The sequence below is a fragment of the Prionailurus viverrinus genome, chromosome C1, assembly GCF_022837055.1.
Source record: "Prionailurus viverrinus isolate Anna chromosome C1, UM_Priviv_1.0, whole genome shotgun sequence".
NCBI classification, from domain to species: Eukaryota; Metazoa; Chordata; class Mammalia; order Carnivora; family Felidae; genus Prionailurus; species Prionailurus viverrinus.
Window position 1 is genome coordinate 196,037,837 of NC_062568.1, and position 20,178 is coordinate 196,058,014.

The 20,178-nt window shown below is 60.1% G+C and overlaps 1 protein-coding gene across 1 annotated transcript in view; it reads left to right on the forward strand.

Moving 5' to 3' along the window:
- The window catches only part of RUNX3 (RUNX family transcription factor 3), a 59,922-nt gene extending 41,614 nt beyond the window's left edge, over positions 1 to 18,308 (forward strand). The window contains exons 5-6 of the mRNA XM_047870634.1: positions 10,424 to 10,582; positions 15,243 to 18,308. Coding sequence (XP_047726590.1) covers positions 10,424 to 10,582; positions 15,243 to 15,766 — 683 coding nt within the window. The 3' untranslated portion in view covers positions 15,767 to 18,308. The remainder of the gene's footprint in view (positions 1 to 10,423; positions 10,583 to 15,242) is intronic.
- The last annotated feature ends 1,870 nt before the right edge of the window (positions 18,309 to 20,178 follow it).

Consider the following 20,178-nt stretch of genomic DNA (forward strand, 5'->3'; position numbering starts at 1 on the left):
TCTGCCAGTGGCTGAGGGAGGGAGCCATCAAAAACAGGAGTTGGTCTGGCTGTGAGGCCACATCCCCTCCTTGGAAACTTTCTTTGGGTCTCAGTATGTGACTTAAGTCACACGCAGCCTGGGCACTCTGATCCCAAAACCCACACTCAAGAATGCGAACTTGATTCTGCAGATATTTACTGAGCACCTACTATGCGCAGGGAGTCCTGATGTGTGCCTTTTAGCATCAAAGAGAGTTTGTGTTTAATTGCTTCTGCCTGCTGAAGGGTAATGCTGTTTGCAGGTTTACATTATGGGCACTTGAGGGGCAGCTGCCACAGAATGGGCCAGAGGTCTGTGTTCACTAAATGAGTGAATGAATGAATGAATCAATGAATGAATGAATGAATGAAAGAAACAGAGAACCAGCTGGCCAGCTGGCCATTTCTGGACTGGCTGCTTTCTGAGCCCTGACCAGAGTGCTCATTCTGGACCACCCCACCCCCCAACTTGTAACATGCTTAGTGTGGGGTATCAGGAGCTACCCTGCCTTTCCCTTCCTACTCGTGGCCCTTTAGAGTTTAGAAAACCCTCTCACATTTATTGTCCATTGGGATCCTTACGACAGCAGAGCCAAAGGGTCACCCGAGTTCCAGTGGGGAGAGAGTCCAGGCCAGGGGACGTTGAGAACCTGCCAGGGCCTCCCATGGCCTTTGGTGCTGGGAGGGGCCCTGTCTTCCCAGAGACAGTCATCGTCGATTTCCATTCCAAGCTGGGTGGACTTGGGGCAGGAAGACAGAGTGGGGACCAGAGCCTAGGAGGCTCAGAACAGATGGGGCTCTGCCAGGGTGTCGTCAGTGAGGGCCACCCAGGGCTGGCCCCTCCTCCTGGGGAATCAGACTGACCTAGCTCCCCATCTGTCCAATTCCGGGGCCCACTCCGGTGTCTGGCCACTTGGGGAAGGCTTAAAGCTGGGCTTGGTGTCCCCGGGTGACTCTCCCTGAAGGCCCTCAGGGCCCCCTCCTCCAGCCTCCCTTAGCTCCCTCATATGGTCTTCAGACCCAAAGGCAGGCATCTGCTCTGGCCAGATTCTTGCCGGGACTGGATGTGGATGGGTCCATGCCCCTGGCCTTGGGATCCATGACCCTGGACAAGTCGTGTTGTCTTTTGGGCCTCAGTCTTGTCATCTGTGAACTGAGTCAGTGACCCTAAGAGTCTCGAGGTGGTGATGTCTGGGAAACCCTTGTGAGCCATAAGCCACCAGGATGCGGAAGACAGCCTGCCTGGTTGGGGATGTTGGGGAAACTGCTGGCCTCTTTCAGCCTCAGCCCCCCCGCCTCCAGGAAGTGGGGTGCTACCACCCACACCACAGGCCTAGAGACCAGTGATGGCATGTGGATAGCATCTGGCTGTGGCAGGGGGAGGGTCCTGGTGAGTCACTGGAGCCATGGTGTTCGGTTATCCCCAGCACCTGGCCACCACCGTGCATTTCCACCACGAGCACCATCGGTGGGTGGTGACTCTTGGTCCGCAGCAGGGGGGCAGCCCAAGCCATGGCCCTGAGGGTATCAAACAGGTGGCACACCACTCTGTCTCCAGGGGCAGAATCGGGACGGACGGGAGCCACAGTCGGCTTCACTGCAATGATGCAGCACTTAGGAGCCACTCCACAAAGCAGTGAGCACCCAGTCCATAGAGGCATGTGGCAGGGGGTCTTAGAGCTTGCTAAGAAGGTTCCCAGGGGCCCAGCAATGCCTGGAATCCCTCAAAACCCCCCATGTCCAGCCGTTCTCAGCCCAGAGCTGCCCACCCCCCCCCCCGCCCCGCCTTGAGGGCCCTGGATAAGGGCAGGGGTGTGGCCCTGCCTTTGGGAGCCCCCAGTTCAAATCCCCTGCCGGCTCTTCTCTCCTGGGGTCCCCAGACCTGAGACAGCCCTTCTGGGGGTGAGCTGATAGGGGAAGGCGGTGGGAGGCGGGGGTCAGCAGAGGACTGCACAGGACAAGGCACCCGAGGCCGGAGGGAGGGGAGACAGCAAGAGGAAGGAAAGAGAAGCCAGCCCGGGAGATGGGCCGGAGTCCGAGGCCAGGCTGGCTGTGTGACCCGAGGCAAATGGCACCCCTCTCTAGGCCTTTAAGTCTCGTTAAAGAGACTTGTTCAAACAAAATCTTTGCAGAAGCTTATTTATAGAAAAGAGCAGCCGTGGGAGGAGGCAGTTCTCCAGGTCTCCCGTCCTGAGGGCCTGCTTGCCTGTGCCCCCGCCCGCCAGGCCTTCAGGTCAGGTCTCACCCGCACCCTGGCTGCCATCCCCACCCTGGCCTTGTCTGTGACCTTGGACAAATCCTCCTCCTTTCCGGGCCTCCGTTTCCCCACCTGTAAGAGGGGAGAGACCCGATCAATGCTGCTGGTCACCAAGCACCCCTCGTGTGCCAGGTCCCCAGTAACAGGTCTGCAACCACCCGGGAGGAGACAGGCCAGGAGGCAGAGCCACTTGCCCAAGGGTGAGTTTCAGTGCACCCCATGGGCTCCGGTCTGGGGCTCAGGGAAGTGAGGGCCACTTGGAAGGGCCTTCCTGCCTCACTGTGCCTCATCTGTAAAATGGGGAGGATAGTGGCATCTGCTCTGGGGAGTTGTCCTGAGCGTTAAAGGAGCTTGCAGCTGCAGAGCCCGCAGGAATTACCCAAACCCTCACGGATTATCACAGGATTCCCTTTCTGGGCTTTTCTCCTGCTTTGTGACTCCCAACCCCATGTGAGGGTTGAGCCTTGTGTGGGGTGGGGGTGGGAGTAGGGGCTGGTCCCGGGAGCCAAGGAGTAGGAGTCTGCAGATCCCTGAGGCCCAGCTGTGGGTTCTGTGGCTGGGTCGTTCCCCTCTGGTGCCCTGCAGAGCGTGCCCGATACGCAGCCAGGTGGCTGGCTGGGTTTGAAGGCTAGCTTGGTGGCTTCCTGCCTGTGTGGCCTTGGTTTCTGAGGTTCTCAATGCTGGTGTCCCTCATAGTCACCGGGGGGCTGGTTAAAAAGCAGGTGGCTGAGCAGGGTCCAGGATTCAGGCAGGAGGCGGTCCGGTGCCTGGCGATTCTGGCATGGAACCACTCACCCCATCTTCCGGGTTTAGCAGGTGCTGGCACCTGAAAGGGTAGGACCCAAGTTTTTAATCCGGCCGGAGGCAAAGGGGGACAGTTCGAGCATCTTGCCTGTGGGCCCTTTCTTCCCAAAAATGTACATGGGATGATTTCAACAGATATTTTCCTGGGCACCTTTCATGTGTCTGGCACTGTTCTAGAAACTGGGAATGCCACAGTGAGCCCAATAGACAGGCTCCGTCCCACTTGGGTCTTCTACATTAGAGGTGGGGAAAGATGGTATAAATAGTTCTATTGTCCCTGTGGCCACAGCACCCCACGTGATCTGTGCTCGTTACCCCCTGACTTCCTCTCTGACATCCTCCTTGCTCACCCCACTCTGGCCACCCTGGCCTCCTGGCTGGTCTTCAAACTGGGCGGCCACATCCCTGCCTCAGGGCCTTTGCACTGCTGTTCTCTCTCTCTGAAACACAGACACCCCCAGATGCGTGGCTTGTACTTTCCCACCCTGAATGAAGGCTTTACTCAAACTTCTCAGTGAGACCCCCACCACCGTCATGCTGTTTCAAATCACGCACACGCACCCACCCCTTACCAGCTTTGATTTTTACCTAGAACCCTGATCACCTTCCAAGATGCAATAGAGTTCACTCATTTATGTCATTTATTTTCCATCTCCGCTCACTATTACATACGCTCCGTGGGGCAGAAGTTCTTTCCTCTGCTTTGCCACGTGCGGGCATAGACCCTGGAATACAGACATGAGCGCTTAGTAGGTGCTCAGTAAATATGTGTTGAATAAATGAAGTACCTAAATGATTAGTCGACTTAATCTCAGGTTGTGAGAAGTCTTATGGGGAAAAACAAAGCTGGGGGGAGGGGTAGAGCGCACAGGGATGGGATGTGGGCAGGGAGGGGATACCGGGGAAGCCTCTTGAGGAGGTGGCATTTGACCAGAGAGGCCTGAAGGAAGTAAGCAAACAGGCTCCGGATGGCACGGGCAGGAAGCGTGACCCTAAGCCCATAGCGGGGCCTTCCAGGGTCCTAGAGTTGCCACAATTTCGGTCTCCGCTCCAGGTGTGGGGAGGTAGAGGGAGGCCTGGGCTGAGGAGAGGCAACTCCTCTGAGGAGAGGCCCGTACTCCCAGGACCCCCTAGGTCCCCAGGGGAGTGCACCCAGCAGGAGGGAAGGGGTTAACCTCAGACCTCCCGGGCTCCCCTAATCAACCCCAGGCCGCTGGAAGCCCCAGTTGCGGCCCTGGGAGGGAGCCGCTTGCCTCCCTGCCCGCTGGCCCCCGGCCAGCCGGTTTCCCAGCCCAGCCACCGACCGGCTTTCATCTGCTCACAGGGGGCCGATTCAAGGCAGACCACCCGGGGCCCAGCACCCGCCTGCGATTCCCCGCGGTTGTTAAGAGTCGGGTGTAAATCTCCTGACAGGCCACAGAGCGGGCCTGGGGCCCGGGGGCCCCACCCCGCAGCTGGGCGGACAGTGGCTGCTGTGTCTGGGCTGTGACCGCACCAGAGCCGGGCCAGGCAGCCGAGGAGGCAGCTGAGTGGCTTCGGATGGGTGAAGGGCCCCGTAGTTGGGGCCCACATTGTTCCCGGCAGCCGCCGCTCTTCCTGTGCCCGGCTCTGCCTCTCCCTGTCCCCTGTCCCCTGCCTCCCCGTCCCTCTCCCACCCAGCCGAGGCCGAGCGCCGAGCTGGTCGCTTGCCAGTCAGACCTCACCGCCAGTCAGCCCAGCTCTCCTCTCTCGGAGCGCTTGGGAAGCCGAGACCTCAGCCGCCAAGCTTCGTGCAACGTGCTGACCGGTCCAGGTTTGACCTTGACCTCGCACCTCCACTTTCCCACCTGTAAAATGGGGGTGATGGTAGCAGCCCCTCAGAGGGTTATGGCCCTTGTAAACGATACGCATGGCTCACCTAGCACGGTGCTTGGCCCCTCGTAGGTGCCTGCAAAAGTGGTTGCCGCTCTCATCATGGGGACTTGTGTTGGGGCAGCACGAAGGCAGGGGGATGGCCCTGACGGTCCCCAAGAAGCGCCAGGTACTTGGCAGGTGCAGGGACCCCGTGCCGGCCCAGCTGGTGGTGATGAAGGATGCCTAGGGACTGGTGGGAAGGGAGCCCCCAGCCCAGAATCCAGCCCTCGTTCTCTTCCTCCAGCACCGTGTGACCCTGGGTGAATCACTCAGCGTGGCTGGGCCGCAGTATTCCTTTCCCCCGCTTCTGGCCCTTCCCCTACACCTGCGAGGCTGGGCATGCCTACCGTGTAGACACGTTAAGGAAGAACTATGGCGCCCAGAACGCCTTCCTTGAGGGCCTAGGCCGGACCGCGACCGCCTGTTTAATTCCTGCAGCCTGTCCACACCCTTCGGAGTTCCAGTGTGATCTCCATTTTACAGATGAGACAGCTGAGGCCCAGAGGGAGAAGGTGACCTGCCCAAGATCCCCAGTGGGTGAGAACTGCCTCATACAGGCCTGGGCCACTGGGACCTTGGCCTCCTATAAACGAGGGTCACAGCACTAATCGAGGCATGCTGCGGGGACCGGCAGTGACTTGAGCTCAGCTACTGGAGGCTGACAGGTGTGGTGGGCCAGGGTGGGACCTTACCCAGGTGGCCCCCATCCTCCCTGCAAAGTGTTTTGCTTTTAAACACTTAGGGTCTGTCCTGCAACTTATCCTCAACTTGGGGGTTAGGCAGTATGAAACCACTTGGCCGTTGTGGTGGTTAAGGCCCAGAGGAGAGAGACTTGGTGGGTCAGAGCAAAGTGTGGTTAGAGAGCTGGACGCTCAGCACTGAGCTGCAGGGCAGGGCGGGGCTCCTGGTGGAGTCCACTGAGACCCTCTCCTCTTCTTCCCAGGCCCATCCTCCTGGGCCCCAGAGAGTTGCCCTGGGCCCTGGGCCTGGGCTCGGCCCTAACACCCGTTATCTGGAGCCCATGACTGTCAAAACCCAGGCTCCTTGCTTTCAGGATGGACTCCAGGGAGAGAAGGTGGCCTCAAGCCATGTGTGTGACCTCAGACATGTCACTGCCCCTCACCGAGCCTCAGTTTTCTCACCTGTAAAGTAGGGACAGTGAGAAGATGCAGGGTGAAACAAGGCAACGCATGTCAACACCTTAGACGCCGGAGTGGAGGGAGCGTTCAGCAAGCAGGGGCTGCTGTTTTTATTTCCGGCACCACTGGCTGCTGCTCTCAGCCTACGGGGTGCTGCAGAGGCTCGGTGCTGAGACAAGGGGTCTTCCTGCCAGGGAGGGGCTCTTGGGGTGAGCCCCAAAGGACAGGAAAGCATTCCTGGCGGGGGCTGTGCCTGAGCTGTGGCTCTGAAGTGTGAGAGGCAGAGCATACTTGAGAAACTCTAAGAACAGCAGCAACAAGAGGAGAGAGGTGGGGTGGGGGCGTGGGGAGTGGGTGACCCATGGAGCAAGCAACCCTGCCTCCTTTTCTTCTGGAGGCCCGAGTATGGCCGGTGGCTCCCACCGGTAGTGGTCATCTTAAGCCAGGGACTCTCAAAGCTTAGAGGGGCCCCAGTGAGCAAGCTGTGCAGAGGGGAAACTGAGGCACGGTGTGAAAGGGCTGAGCCCCAGATGACCGAGTGAGCGAGGCCAAGCCCCGCCCCCCCCCCGCCCCGCCCCGCCACCATCACCGGCTCCCACTGTGGGTGGCCAAATGAAAGAGGTCTATTCTGTGGGCCCATCTTTCCTCGGGCACAGGAAGTTCCGTTCTGCTCCAAGTGTGAAGGCCGGGCCCTGTGGCTCTGAGACTCTCCGGCGCCCGGGCCACGCGGAGCCACCTCAGCTTCCCCCTGCCCCTCCCTTGTTCCCCAGCAACAAGGAAGCAATTCCCAAAGCCCTGTGAGAACTCCCACACTCCAGGGGGCGGGCCCTTTGTGACGGCAGCACAGCGCGTGGTGGAGTATATGCTTCGGGGCCAGATTACCTGACTTCTAGCCCAAACCGACCACATAGCAGAGATCTTCTCTGGAAGCCTCAGTAGCCCCATCTGTACAGTGGGAGCAAAAAGGAAAGCGTCAAGGGACTTGGTCTCAGGGGTCTGCACGCCAGTGCTGGCTCTGCTGTCCCCGTTTTCTGTCCCACACTTACCGTCGTGGCCTCGGTGTCCTGATCTCTGACGTGGGGGTGATAATCTCACCCTCCCTTGGCAGGAGCTGGGGTATAGAAGTAACCCATGTAGCTGGAGGGCATTTATAGACCTTGTGTGGCCACAATGGGGACACTGCGGCTTGGGGTGGGGGAAAGGGCGTGTGACTTGAGTGAGGCCACCAAGCTGCACAAGTGGCTGGGCCCAACCTCGAACCCAGGCTGGCTGTGAACCCTGCCCTCCTTCCGCTGGGCCACAAATGCCGCGTACACCGCGTGACTCAGAAACGGGGCTTCGTTCCACAATGGCGATCATCAGGAGGCCGGACGTATCGCATGAGTTTTTGTGCAGCCCCCGTTGTCTCACTTCAAGCTTGTGGTCGACTAAGACACCCAGAATCTTCGCACCCAAGCTGCTGTCAGGTCAGTCTGCAGTCTCCACGTCTGTCCGGCCAACTTCCTGCCTGTTGAGATCGTTCTGAATTCGTTTGCCCTCCAGCTTGTCCACACCACCCTGCTGGTTCTTCGGTGGCCGCAGCAGCAACGGCAACAACATTTCTTCCCAGGCTTATCAGGGCTGAGCCCTGCGGCACCCCCCTCGAGACCACCTCCTGAGGGGTAGCCATGAAGCAGTCCTCAGGGGCTAAGGTTACACAACCAACCGGACGCTGAAATCTCGAACTTGGAGGCTGTAAACTGGCAGCCCCTGAGCAGGACACATCCTACGAGTTGGTTTGGGATGTTTCTTTCCTTTTCTTTGTTTTGTTTTGTTTCTCGGTATTGGAGTGAATTGCCAGCATAGAAAGCATGGGAGATTTCACATAAAAGCAAGTTTATTGTCCTCCTGCCAAACTGGTGGGTCTGGCAACACTGGGTCCACCCTCATGAGGGCGCCCGTCGGCTGGACCGGGGGACAACTGCCCCTCCTGCAAAGGACTCCCTCTTCCAGTCCGCCTCACTCCCCACCCACCCCGAGTGCCTCATTCATGGCCTGCCGGCCCCCAGAGGCCTCAGAGCCCGTAGCCCTGGCTCCAGCTAAACTTACCCAGCCTACATTTCCCCCCTTGCCAAAGGTCCTGGGAGGCCGCGGCAGACAAATGTCCCTTGGGCTCCAGGCCTGGGGCCTCCTGGGAGGAGAAGGGGGGTTCCCGGCTCCTTGGTGACTTGCCGAGCCCACCGTGGCTCCCAGGACTCCAAGTTCTTCCCCAAGAGCCCTCAGATGCCCGTGCGAGGCAGGGGTGTGCAGGGAGCCTGGGCGTCTGTGGTGCCAGAATCCGTTGCATCCGCATTTTGAAAATCAGAAGTCAAACCTGTTCTGAGGCCTCCAACTCTGTCCCCTCATTCCCAAGGGAGGTCAACAGTCATTTCATGCTTTTTCAGGCCCCCAGGATGCCATTTTCCAGGCCTCAGGAAGGATGGTGAGGAGTTCTGTTTCACTTCCTACCTACTTCCCTCTTCTTCTCTCCTTGTCAATCTAGAAAACTCGGCATGCCCCTGCAGACCCAAGGACTCAGGCAAGCCTTCCCTCTCCCTCAGCCCCTCCCCATGCTTCTCCTCCAAGGGGTCCCAGATCCAAAACATCGTTCCCTCTTCCTCACTGTGTGACTGCAGACAAGCCTCTTCGCCTCTCTGAGCTGCAATTCTCTTGGTAAAAAAGAGAACCTAGCCTCCCTGCCTGGCCTGGCCTCCTCCCTCAGGGTTGATTGGAGTGGAATAGGCCAGCCTCGGGGGTCAGGCTCACGGCTAGTGTCTGACCGATCAGCCCATGCCAGTGTCTGTGTGCTGGAGAGATCCCCAGACACAAAGAGGTGTGAATAGGGATGTTTCTGGGCCGTGACAGGGACATTGCATGTGAAGGAGAGTGGAGAAATTTTCAAAACGACCTAAGCATCCTAGAGGACTGGCTGAGCGAGTGGCAGCCACCAGGGGCTGTGACCAGCAGGAACAAGGGACATCTGCTTTCATAGTGATCGGCCCTCGTACTTGCTGAGCCCCCACCGAGCCCCAAGGAGGCCCCCCGAGGTTCAGCAGGAGCTCTGTCGTTTCTGTGGGGCTGGGTTACTCCCCCTAATTTACAGGTCAGGAGGCAGGTGGTCCACCTGGCTGGAAGAGCGAGTCACAGAATGATAAACCAGCCTGAGACCACTCCAGAGGTTTTCGGGAGAAACTTGCTCTGTGTTTTCCATGCATGTGAAACCAAAAAGAGGCTGGAAAGAAAGACCCCCAAACTGATCACATGGAGATTTCTGGGGAGGGGTTCAGGGTGGGTCGAAGGAGTCATTAGCCTTATCTGTAATTCTGCAGTGCGTTTGTTTTTGTAGAGATTCATGTGTTGCTTATGAAATGGAAAATGAATAGTTGAAAATGTGGTGTGGCAGGGGAGGGGTGGTCCCCACAAACCCGATGTCATTCAAGAAGCCGTGCGGGGAGCCCTCAGCCAGCTGCACAGAGGCAGGCGCATGGCCACCCCAGCCCTGCCCGCACCTCTGGGGCCTAGGAGACGAGGCTGGGGCCCTTCCCCGGGTGGGCTGTGGCAGAGAAGTGGTGGCAGATGCTAGCAGTCTCTCCGCGTGTAATGCCCCAAGGCAGGTGCCCCGGTCCCCTGTCCCCAGCTCCCATTCAGAGGTGGGAGTTCGGGCCCTCCCCATGCCTCCTCCGCACGTCCCGGTGAATTTTCCCTTCTGTCTGGGGCCCGGCGAGGACAAGGGCTGTGCTGGGGGGTCTCGGGACGGCTGAGGGCTAGAGCAGCCAGCTGTCCCAGGCCAGGGCCAATTATTCTTGCAGGGGGTGTGGGGAGGCAAAGGGTGGCAGCACCCCCCCCCCCCCCGCCCCCAGGGCTCTCTCCCTCACGCCCACGGGAGCCCACCTGAGCCGTTTCACACGGCTGCTGCTTCAGTTTACGCTTGTGCTGCACAGTGGGCTGTTGAGGTTCAAGTAGAAGAACACGTATGCCTACTCCAGCAGGTAGGGGTGAGGCGGGCCAGGTAGAAGAGCACATACGCCTGCTCCAGCAGGTAGGGGTGAGGCGGGCCATCACGGCAGCCCCAGGGCAGCCCATAATGACCGTTCTCTGTGCACGAGGTCTCTGGGGAACCTCAGAAAAGAGGTCGGTAGTAACCTGAGGATTGTCCCTGCAGAGGTGTCAGGGAGAACCGCACCCCCCCCCCCCCCCCCCCGCCAAGCAGAGTGAGGCATTTCCGTCCCCCTGAGATTCTCAGGAACCAGCTGCTGACGGGCTTCCCCTCCCCCCCCCCCAATTCTCTGCAGGGCACCGGCAGAAGCTGGAGGACCAGACCAAGGCGTTCCCCGATCGCTTCGGGGACCTGGAACGACTGCGCATGCGCGTGACGCCCAGCGCGCCCAGTCCCCGCGGTTCCATCAGCACCGCCAGCCACTTCAGCAGCCAGGCTCAGACCCCCATCCAAGGTACGGCACGGGCGGGAAGGGCAGTGGGGAGGCGGACGGGGGGCCGGGGCGTGGTCCTGCGCCTCCGGACCGAAAGCTCATTTGAAGGTCATTCGCTGCACCGCCTTGTTTTTTGGAGGAGGTCGCTGGTGCTCATTTGCTCCTACAGGTGTTTCCTAGGGATGTGCCCCGACCTGGGCTGGGCCCTTCGTTCATTCACTCAGCAGACGCTTACTGACACCCACCACGGGTCATGTGCCGTGCCTGGGGGGTCAGCATGAATAGACACGGTCCCTGCCCTCCAGGAACTCCCTGTCCCTTGAGGGAGATGGGCATTAATCCCACCGTGTGTGTACCCATTAAAATTGGGGCACGACTTGTCTAAGGAGCCTGTGACAGACCAGTCCCAGTGGCCCCCGCTGGAGCCTCTGCTGTGTCATCTGAAAGAGGGGCAGTGGTGGCTGCCTCAGCCCCGGGGCGTCAGATGTTCAGATGCCAGGGCTGCACTCAGACAACCTTCGTAAACAGCGAAGTGATGTGGCAGCCCCGGAAACACACAGCACCCCTGGGAAAAGCCCTCCCTTCCCCCAACCCCCTCCCCGCCCCAGGGAGTTCCTCCAAACAGAAGAGGAGGGAGGCATCTAGGCCGAAGCCCCAGACCGTGTCTCTGTCCCCATTGCCTGGGTGGACGCAGCAGGCACGATGGGGCCTTGCAGAGCAGACAGGATGCCTGGCACATGGCAGGTGCCCATTAAGTGGCTGGGTGGTGAGTATTTACTCTGCACTCCGGACCCTCTCAGCCAGCGGGTCGGGGCACAGAGGACCATGCGAGGCTGGCCCCTGGCCAGGCAGAGGCCGAGAGCCCTGGTCAGCTGTGCAGCACAGAGGCTGGAGGGCCAGCTGCTACTGCTTGATGTGGGTGACTGTTCTTTCTCGGCCTGCTTAGAACCCATCTGGCAGATGAGCGAGTTGACGCTTAAGAGATTAAGGGCCACTCTTGGGTCACAGAGCCCAAAACTTTGGACCTTTGACTAGGTCCAAGGGCCCCACTGCACCTACCCCCAGGAGCTTCCTGCACTTCTGAGGGCACACACAAGGGGGCCCCAAGCAGGAAGAGCCCGGGTAGGGGCACAAACTGACTGCCTTCTCCATGCTCCAGGCTGATATGAGGGCTTCCTGGGGCTCTCCACCAAGAGAGACCTTGCCGCCAGGCATGATGCAGTGGCAGGGGGACTTACGATAGTCCCTCGGGGTGAAGAGATGGTCCCTTCTATTCTGGTGTGGGAAGCTTCCACTCTTGGCCCTACTGAGCCCCCAGGGTGGGGAAAGACCCACGGGCTGGTGAGTTTTGAGACACTCAGTAGTTCTTGAGCCCAGGGGGCTGCCGCACAAGGGTCTGACCTCAAGAACCAGTGGGAGGTACTCTGCTCCCTGGGCTCATGGCCCACCCGTGCCCAAAGCTGTGCATGCTTCCATTTCCCATAGGCCAGCACTTGTCAAGGTACAGTAGCCTGACACTCTAGGCCTTTCCCTGCTACAGGCAGAGCTGGGGCCCAGGGAGCCCCGGAATCTAGAAGGTGAGAGTAAACAGTGGCTTCCTGTCCAGCAGCTCCTGTGGAAGGAAAGCCTCCCTCCTCACTGCCACAGTTGTGTGGATGTGGCTACAGGAGCCTGAGGGCCAGGCCAGAACCCCTGCCTGCACTCTGGGGGCAGGGCTGACCCGGTCCTTCCCCTTCTGCATCCTGAAGCAGGGCCCCCAGCCCCTCCCTAATCATCCACAGCAGCCTTTTGTGGCCGTCTGCCCCAGCCAGCTCTCCCCATCCACGGGCTTGTCCTCTCTGGAGTGGAAGGAAGGGCCCTTGATGACCGGGACCAGGAAAGGAGCATGAACTTTGCAGTCAGGTGGACCTGGCTAGGGGCTGTGCCAGGCTTCGGTCGTGATCTTAGGCAAAGTCCTTCACCTCTCTGAACCTCGGTATTCTCATCTGTAATGTGGGAGGAAGAAAGTACCGGCCGCAGAGGGGTGTCAGCAGGGCTAGATTTGGGGCCCCTTCATTGGTGTTCCCCCTCTGGTGGGATGAGCCTCTGCCTTCAGAATCTATCCTGGGATCATTTTCAGGACCCCCCCCCCCCCACCGCTTCTCTTGATGCCCCTTGTGCCCTTTGACCTCCCTGGCTTTGGTCACTAGCAAGCAGTGCCGAAGCCCCCAGCCCTCCATACCCCAGCCCCCGGCCCCCTCAGCTGTGGGCCCACAGTGGGGGCTTCTCACAGCTCAAAGGGCTCATTCAGCCACCATGCAGCAGCTGGGGCAATTTGGAGAAGAAAATAAACATTTCCTTCCAGTGTTGGGATTGGCTGCTCCACAGCTGGCCAGCTCCGGTTTCCTGGGGCTACTGGGCTGGGGGTGGGGTGGGGGGGCAGCAGCCACAGGGGTGCTGAGGGCAGACGCTTCCCCCACCACTCCGGGAGGGAGGCAGGAGAGGACAGTGGCAGGCCAGGCAACTCCGAGGGCCACGTGGTCTCCACGGGCCACACGCACCGGACCCGCGGCCACCTTGCACAGCCTTGTGTGTCCTGGGCTGCAGCCCTACTGTCACATCCTGGGGCCCCTGCTCGGGTTTCCTCTGTTTGGAGAATGCGGCTCCCATCCGGTGGGCACCACTCACTTCCTGGGCTCAGAGTCGAGTTGTCAACCCCACACTTGGCTCTGCTCAGGGTGCCAGGCACTGCCGACAGGGCCTTCTGCACTGGCATTCTGGGACGAGGGTGGGGACCCAGGCACCTCTGGCCCCTTATATTTCAAGGCAGCACTGACCAGCCAAGGGACCTGTTAGAATGTTCCAGAAGGCTGCAGTCATCCGGACCCTTGTCCCCACATCCACCCACCTCGAGCCTGGGAGCATTGTTCCCTTCTGATTCACAGCCAGGACCAGAACTAGAGCCCGCTGCTAAGGCAGCTCTCCCCAGTGGAGTCAGGAAGACTCCAAAGCCCTGAGAAGTTACGGGCCTCACCTGACATCACACGGCATGTCGGGCAGATCTGGGGAATCAAGAGGCGCGAGGGTACCCGCAGCTCTCCGTCCTCAGAGCAGGCAGTGCCCGCCTAGAGCTGGCCGGGTGACAGCGACTGGTCTCCTCCTGAGTCCTAGTTGGTGGGTGGCATAGAGGGGTGGGGACCAGACAGGCTTGCCCTCAGGACCACTGCCAGGGGCTCACCCGCCTCTCTGCTGCTGTCCAGAGTTACCCCCTCGGCCAGGGTACAAGGAAGGACCAGGGGGAGGGCCTTATCTCTGCAGCCCCTGGAGTGGCCAGATCTCCTGGGTACTCGGAGCCACAGAGGGTCACAGCTACTGCAGCAACCCTCCTCGGGCCTCTGCTCTGCGTCCGGTCTGTGCACTTTACGTGCATTAACTCCAGGAGCTATTATTGTCTCTATTTTTCATGTAGGAAGACTGATGCACAGGGAAGTTAAGTGTCCTGCCCAAGGACACACAGCTACTAAGTGTCAGACCCAGGACAGGTGCTGTGCTGCCTCAGAGATGGGACAGCTGCCTGCCTATCAGACACCTGTCAGGGCTCAGAACCCGAACTCTAGGATTCTGTGCCAGGTCTGATGTGCTGTGTGGCCCTTGGGCAAGTGCCTCACCCTCTCTGAGCCTGAGTTTTCCTACTGAAGGGGTTAGACTCCGTCCTGAAGCCCCTTTGAATGCTGAGGTTTGGCGGGTCTGTGACTATAAGAGTAGGGGGCAGAGGCTGAGATGCCCTTGTCTCGGAGTCTAGCGGGGAGCCATCCTCGGGGGAGCTAGCGCAGTGCCTGGGCTGGACTCTGGGTCTCTCCAGGTTAAGGCAGGGTCCAGGCCGCTAAGCCCCTCTGGCTGCCATCTCGCTTTGCTGCTGAGGCAGGGAGGGTGGCATCTCATCATTGTCTGGCCTTCAGTCCGCTCCGGCCTACAGGACAGCCCCGCAGACACAGGCCCGGGGTGAGGGATGTGAGGGTGGGGGACAGACAGCTGCTGGGGACCCAGCCCCGCCCCTCCCCCCACACACACACTCCCCCCCCCCCACACACACACACACCGGTGGGAGCTCAGGTAAGCTAACCAGCCCCACCTGGGCAGGAGAGGTTCGCACACCCAGCAGCAGAGAGCGGGAAGCAGCGGCCTCGCGATGAGTTCTAGTCCTTTCTGCGCCACGTCAGGAAAATCAATCTCTCTCTCTCTCTCTCTCTCTCTGCCTCAGTTTCCTTATCTGTAAAAGCAAGCCCCAGCTCCCAAGCTCAGAGCGTCATTGGAGACTGTCTGCACACCCACGGTCTTACCAGCTATTGACAGGGAGGGAGGAAGGCAGAAGCCGCTTCCCCAGGTGGGGGCCACCTTCACCCCCTCGGCAGGCCTCTGCAGCTGGGCTGTGAAGAGAACTCCGTGAGGAGAAAGAAAAGCCCTCCCCGCTCTCCGCCCGCCCAGGGAGGCCCCCGGGGCCGCCTGTGGCCCGGGCACCTGCTCGCGCCCGCCTCCCCGCTGGGGCCAGCCTCGGAGTCAGGCAGGCTCCGGCCCCCGAGCAGCCCAGGGCAGTGAGAGCAGAGGCAGATCTAGAAGCAGGGGCTCCGCGAAGGGCCCGGGCGCCGGAAGCCTCTGGGGTGGTGTCGGGCTGCGACTGACTGTCCCCCTTGCTGTCCCCCAGGCACCTCGGACCTGAACCCCTTCTCCGACCCCCGCCAGTTCGACCGCTCCTTCCCGGCGCTGCAGACCTTCACCGAGAGCCGCTTCCCCGACCCCAGGATGCATTACCCGGGGGCCATGTCGGCCGCCTTCCCCTACAGCGCCACGCCCTCGGGCAGCCTCAGCGTGGCCAGCGTGCCGGCCACCAGCCGCTTCCACCACACCTACCTCCCGCCGCCCTACCCGGGGGCCCCGCAGAACCAGAGCGGGCCTTTCCAGGCCAACCCGTCCCCCTACCACCTCTACTACGGCGCGTCCTCGGGCTCCTACCAGTTCTCCATGGTGGCCGGCAGCGGGGGTGACCGCTCCCCCACCCGCATGCTGGCCTCCTGCCCCAGCGGCGCCTCCGTCGCCGCCGGCAACCTCATGAACCCCAGCCTGGGCGGCCAGAGCGACAGCGTGGAGGCGGACGGCAGCCACAGCAACTCCCCCACCGCCCTGAGCACGCCGGGCCGCGTGGACGAGGCCGTGTGGCGGCCCTACTGACCGGCCCGGGGTCAGAGCCCGCTGCTCCCAACGGAGGCAGGGGCCCCACGAACCTTCCCGACAAGTGGCCGGCGCAGCTCTGAGGCCCCGGACGGGAATTGAGACTTAACGCTCCGGGCCGGTCACGGGCCCGGGGTCCGCGAATCCTGGGCTCCAGAGCCGGCAGGTGGCTCCGAGAGCATCTAGTCCAGCCACGTCGTTGTACAGACAGGCGGGGACCTCCCTCAGGTCACTGCCCCCGGCCCAGATCCTCATCATCTCACCCCACGTGGGGAAAGTCTCCTGCCGCCTCCCCCGGAATGACCTAGCTGTCCCAGCTACGCCCGGTGCTGTCACAGGGCCCAGGTCCCCTGGGGCGGAGACCATCTCTGTTCCAGACAGAGGTGACGTTTGCCCGCATGGCTTGGCCTCTTACCCACGGGGCCCTGGAAAGACCTCCCCGCCCCACCCCACCTTCCTCAGAGACCCCCACCCCCACCCCACGGGCCCAGCCCTCCCTCCACGTTCATACAAACTGAGTCAGAATTGGAAGGCCTCCCCACCCCTCAGAGGGTTTCTCCTCGTCGTATACATGGGGAAGGGACCCACCGAGCGGCCCAGGAAATCGCTGGCAGAGATGAGATGATAAGACCCCCAAGCCAGCTCCCCACCCAGCTCTGCTTCCCTACAGTTCCCAGCAGCCCAGAGCCGCCCCCCGCCGCCCCAGCTGTCTGTGGGTCCCAGGCCCCAGAGTAGACTAGCCAATGGCAGCAGGTCCCTAAAACCAGGAAAGACACCTGCAGGCAGGTCCTCCATGCACTTTACCAGCCCAAGGCATTCACCCTCTGTTCTCTTGGTGGAGGGCCAGGGATCCCCCCTTCCCTCTAGGCTGGTCTCGAAATTGCCATTTTTGGAGAGAGCGCAGGGACCAGAAAGGTCCTAGCAGAAGACCTTGGGTGAGAGGTCGTGGGGCCGGATTTCAGCGTCCTGTCCCACGTAGGTCCGGCCAAGCTGTGCGCCCCCAACCCCCAACCTGGTGGGCAGGCCCGGCCAGAGCCTCTGACAGCTCTCCATCTTTAACTAGTCTGTGCTCCAAAAGCGGTCTGGAACAAAAACCAGTTTTGAAAGCTGATTTTAGAAAAAGAAGCCTCGAATGTTTTCAGACACACTGTCTGTCACAGGTAAAGCCCTATCGTAGTGAACAACATCCCCTCTGCCTTCTGAGAGTGTGGAACTGTTAACAGCCCTCCACACCTCCCCCAGAGGCCATGCTCCTCCAGCAAGCGTCCCACCGACTTCCACCAAAGGCCCACGTTGGTGGGGACCAGAGGGAAACCCAGGTGATGCTGGAATTCACATCCGTGGCTCGTAGACATTTGTAGGGGTGGAGAGCCGTGGCCGCGTGATGGCGGAACAGAAGAGCCATAAAGGGCCCAGCAGCCTCAGCTCAGCACCCCCTGGGCTCAGAGGTGAAGTATCGCCCCTTTAGCTTGCAAATGGGGAAGCCTCGGGGTTCAGGCTGCATAGAGTCTCATGTCTGAGTTTAATTCTAAAAAGGCGTAAATGGAAAAGGCCAAGAAAACCCTTAAGGGCGAGACGGCGTGTGGTTTCTCATCAGTTTCAGCCACATCCTCTGTGGATGTGACAATCTCCCCTCCTTAGCTGTCGTCTCTGTAATAGCTCTCGGCCTGCCGTACCGCCCCCGACCTGTAACAGCAGCCAGATGATGCACACCGGATACACACTCCGGCAAGTTAGGAAGTCCTCCTGGTAACCTTACTCAGACCTCCCCTGCTGCAGTTTCTTTCGTCCTGTCCTCACTGGAAAAAGCAGTCTCCATCTCTTGACGATGGCTGTGGGGGGTGTCCTGCTGACTCCCTACACCCAGGGGGGCTCTCCACCCCTTCTCAGGAAGCAGCTACAGACCCATCACCCTTGGACCTTGCTCACTCCTGTCCTCTGTGGTTACAGACCGGCCCCCAGGCCCGCGGGGGGAGGCACCCTTGGGTTCCCAGCGCCCAGCACTTTGTAGCCCCACTCTGGATTACTAGCCCTTCCTGATAGCCAAGCCCTGCTAGGGGCAGAGACAGGAAATAAATTGATCCCCCCCTCCGCCCCCTGACTAAAAGTGATGATAGCCATGCGGAGTCTGATTCTAAGGCCCATAGTGGGTACAGAGAGCAGGGGCTGCTAAAAATGGGTCCTTCTTTACGAGGCTGCTTTAAAGTTGTATTAGGCAAACACACTGATTGAGAAAGCACAAGGAAACCGAGGGGTTGTGATACCACGTTACTGTAAGCCTGTTGGTGGCGGGTACAGATCCTTTGTGACATATTGTCACGTCGAGGTGTTAGTACCTGCCACACACCTATCTTCAGTAAATCCGTCCCAGAGCCGGGAAGAGGGTGGGGAGGGGTGGAAACTGCTTTGCACTATAATTTGCTTGATGTGTTTGTTTTCAATGCACAACTTGCTTGTACAGTAAACTGTCTGTCTTCTGTACTATTTAACTGTAAAATGGAATTTTGACTGATTTGTTACCATAATATAACTCGGAGACGTGTTGAAGGATCCCAATGCCAGACTTCTAGGGCTGCGTGTACGGGGGCCGGGGGTGGGGGGACCTCCCACCATGGCCAAGGAGGAACAGGGCGGGGCCTGGGGACAGGAATAGGGCTAAACCCCCTGCCTTGGAGACCACCACCCCCCCCCCCCGCCCCCGCACCCAGCGCCTTGGCCTCCCTGCATCCAGCTCCATCAGTAATGACCACAGAGACCACCCTGGGCAAGTGCAGCTGGTGAGGCCCCTTCCTGGCGTGGCTGGCACCCCAGAGGGACATCAGGCCTTTGAGATGCCACCACCTCTCCCCCCTTCACAAGTGGCCTGTGACTTTTCACAAGTAGAAGCAGTGTACCCCATGTGGCTCTCGCTCCGCAGAGTGGGGCAGGGGCGGGGAGGGGGGAGGAGGAGGTAAAACAGCCTCAGTGAGAGCCCGCGCTGGGACCTGTGTTTGCTGGAACAGGGGCAGTTTAGCCGCAATCACAACTACAGAGCAGGCAGCTGCATCAGCTCCCCCGGTTTGCAGATGGCACAACTAAGGTGCAAAGAGGGGGTGTCACCGGCTCCACGTCTCCCCAGAGTTGTTTGTGGCTGGCGACGGGGGCTGTGGGCGTGACTGCACGCGGACCTGACTTGGTCCCTGCCGGCAAAAGGGCCTGGCCCACTGTGCCCGTCCAGGCGGGACTTGTGGAGGGGAATTTTCATCAAACCGACCCAATTTTCTAATGGAAATACTTCAAAACTAATCCCAAGGCTTTGCCCGCCCCCCCCCCCCCCCCGTTCCGTTAGGTCGGTCTGCCTGAAACCCAACACCCGACAGGAAGTTTCCATTTCCTCGGCCTAAAGCCTTGATCCCAGCCCCCTGCCCTGCAGCACCCCCTGGGCTCCAGGGGGTGGCAGGTCGTCTCCCAGCAGCCCCAGCCACTGCTGCTGTGAGCGTGCTCCCAGCGGCGTCTGCCCGGGATGAGCGGGGCTGGGCCTGAAGCAGCGTCTACAGGCCAAGGCTCTGCTTCCATAGATGCGCTTGTTTGGGTCACTTTGTAGGGAAGGATGGAGATTATGAGGGGACCACAGTTCAAGCCCCTCCCCACCAGCCACACTGGGGCCACAGCTGATGGGAGAGGAGCTGTGGCCTCCAGAGCCCCTGATGCAAAGCTCCACACCTTCACCCAGCAGGCACAGACCAGTGCACCCAGGTGGGAAACTGAGGCAGGAAGAAGTCCTGGACTTAACCCTCCTGTTCCCCCCCAGGGGTCCCAGGGTTTGAGGGCTGTGTGGGAAGCGCTGCAGTAACCACAGTGGCCTGCAGGTGGCAGCAGATGGGTCTCACCGACGGTCCCCTCAGGGTAGTTGTTCCAAGGAGCTTCCTACCCGTGGAAGTTTCATCTTCAGAAGGGCCTGGGAAATGTCTTCGTGGGAAGAAGGATTTGCTTACCTACCCCCTTCAGCTATGTGGCAGTGGGAGGTCCCTGTCCCCCCTCTGAGCTTCCTTTTTTTAATTCAAAGAGTACCTGAGCACACACTGTGTCGAGTGCACAGTGGAATCACAGGTCCCATGATGCCCTGCTTTGGGACAGGGGTTTACACAGCTTGAAGGAAAGGTTGACAAACCTAGTTCGGCAACCCCAGCATCCTGGAGCCCCGGTCAGGCGCCCCCACCTCCCCTGAGGCACCATCAGGAGCTTAGAACGTGAAGTGGCCTGTCCAACTGGAGGAGGCCATTTTGTCCCAGGGTCTGGGACACCCTTGGCCTCCAGGATTCCCTTTTAGAGGCTCCAGGAGTCTTTCTGGGCTGCACGGTGCCTACAATCTCACCAGCCCCACGGCCACCCCACAGCCTGCCGCGGGCCTGGCGATGGGCTGAGAGCAGGCC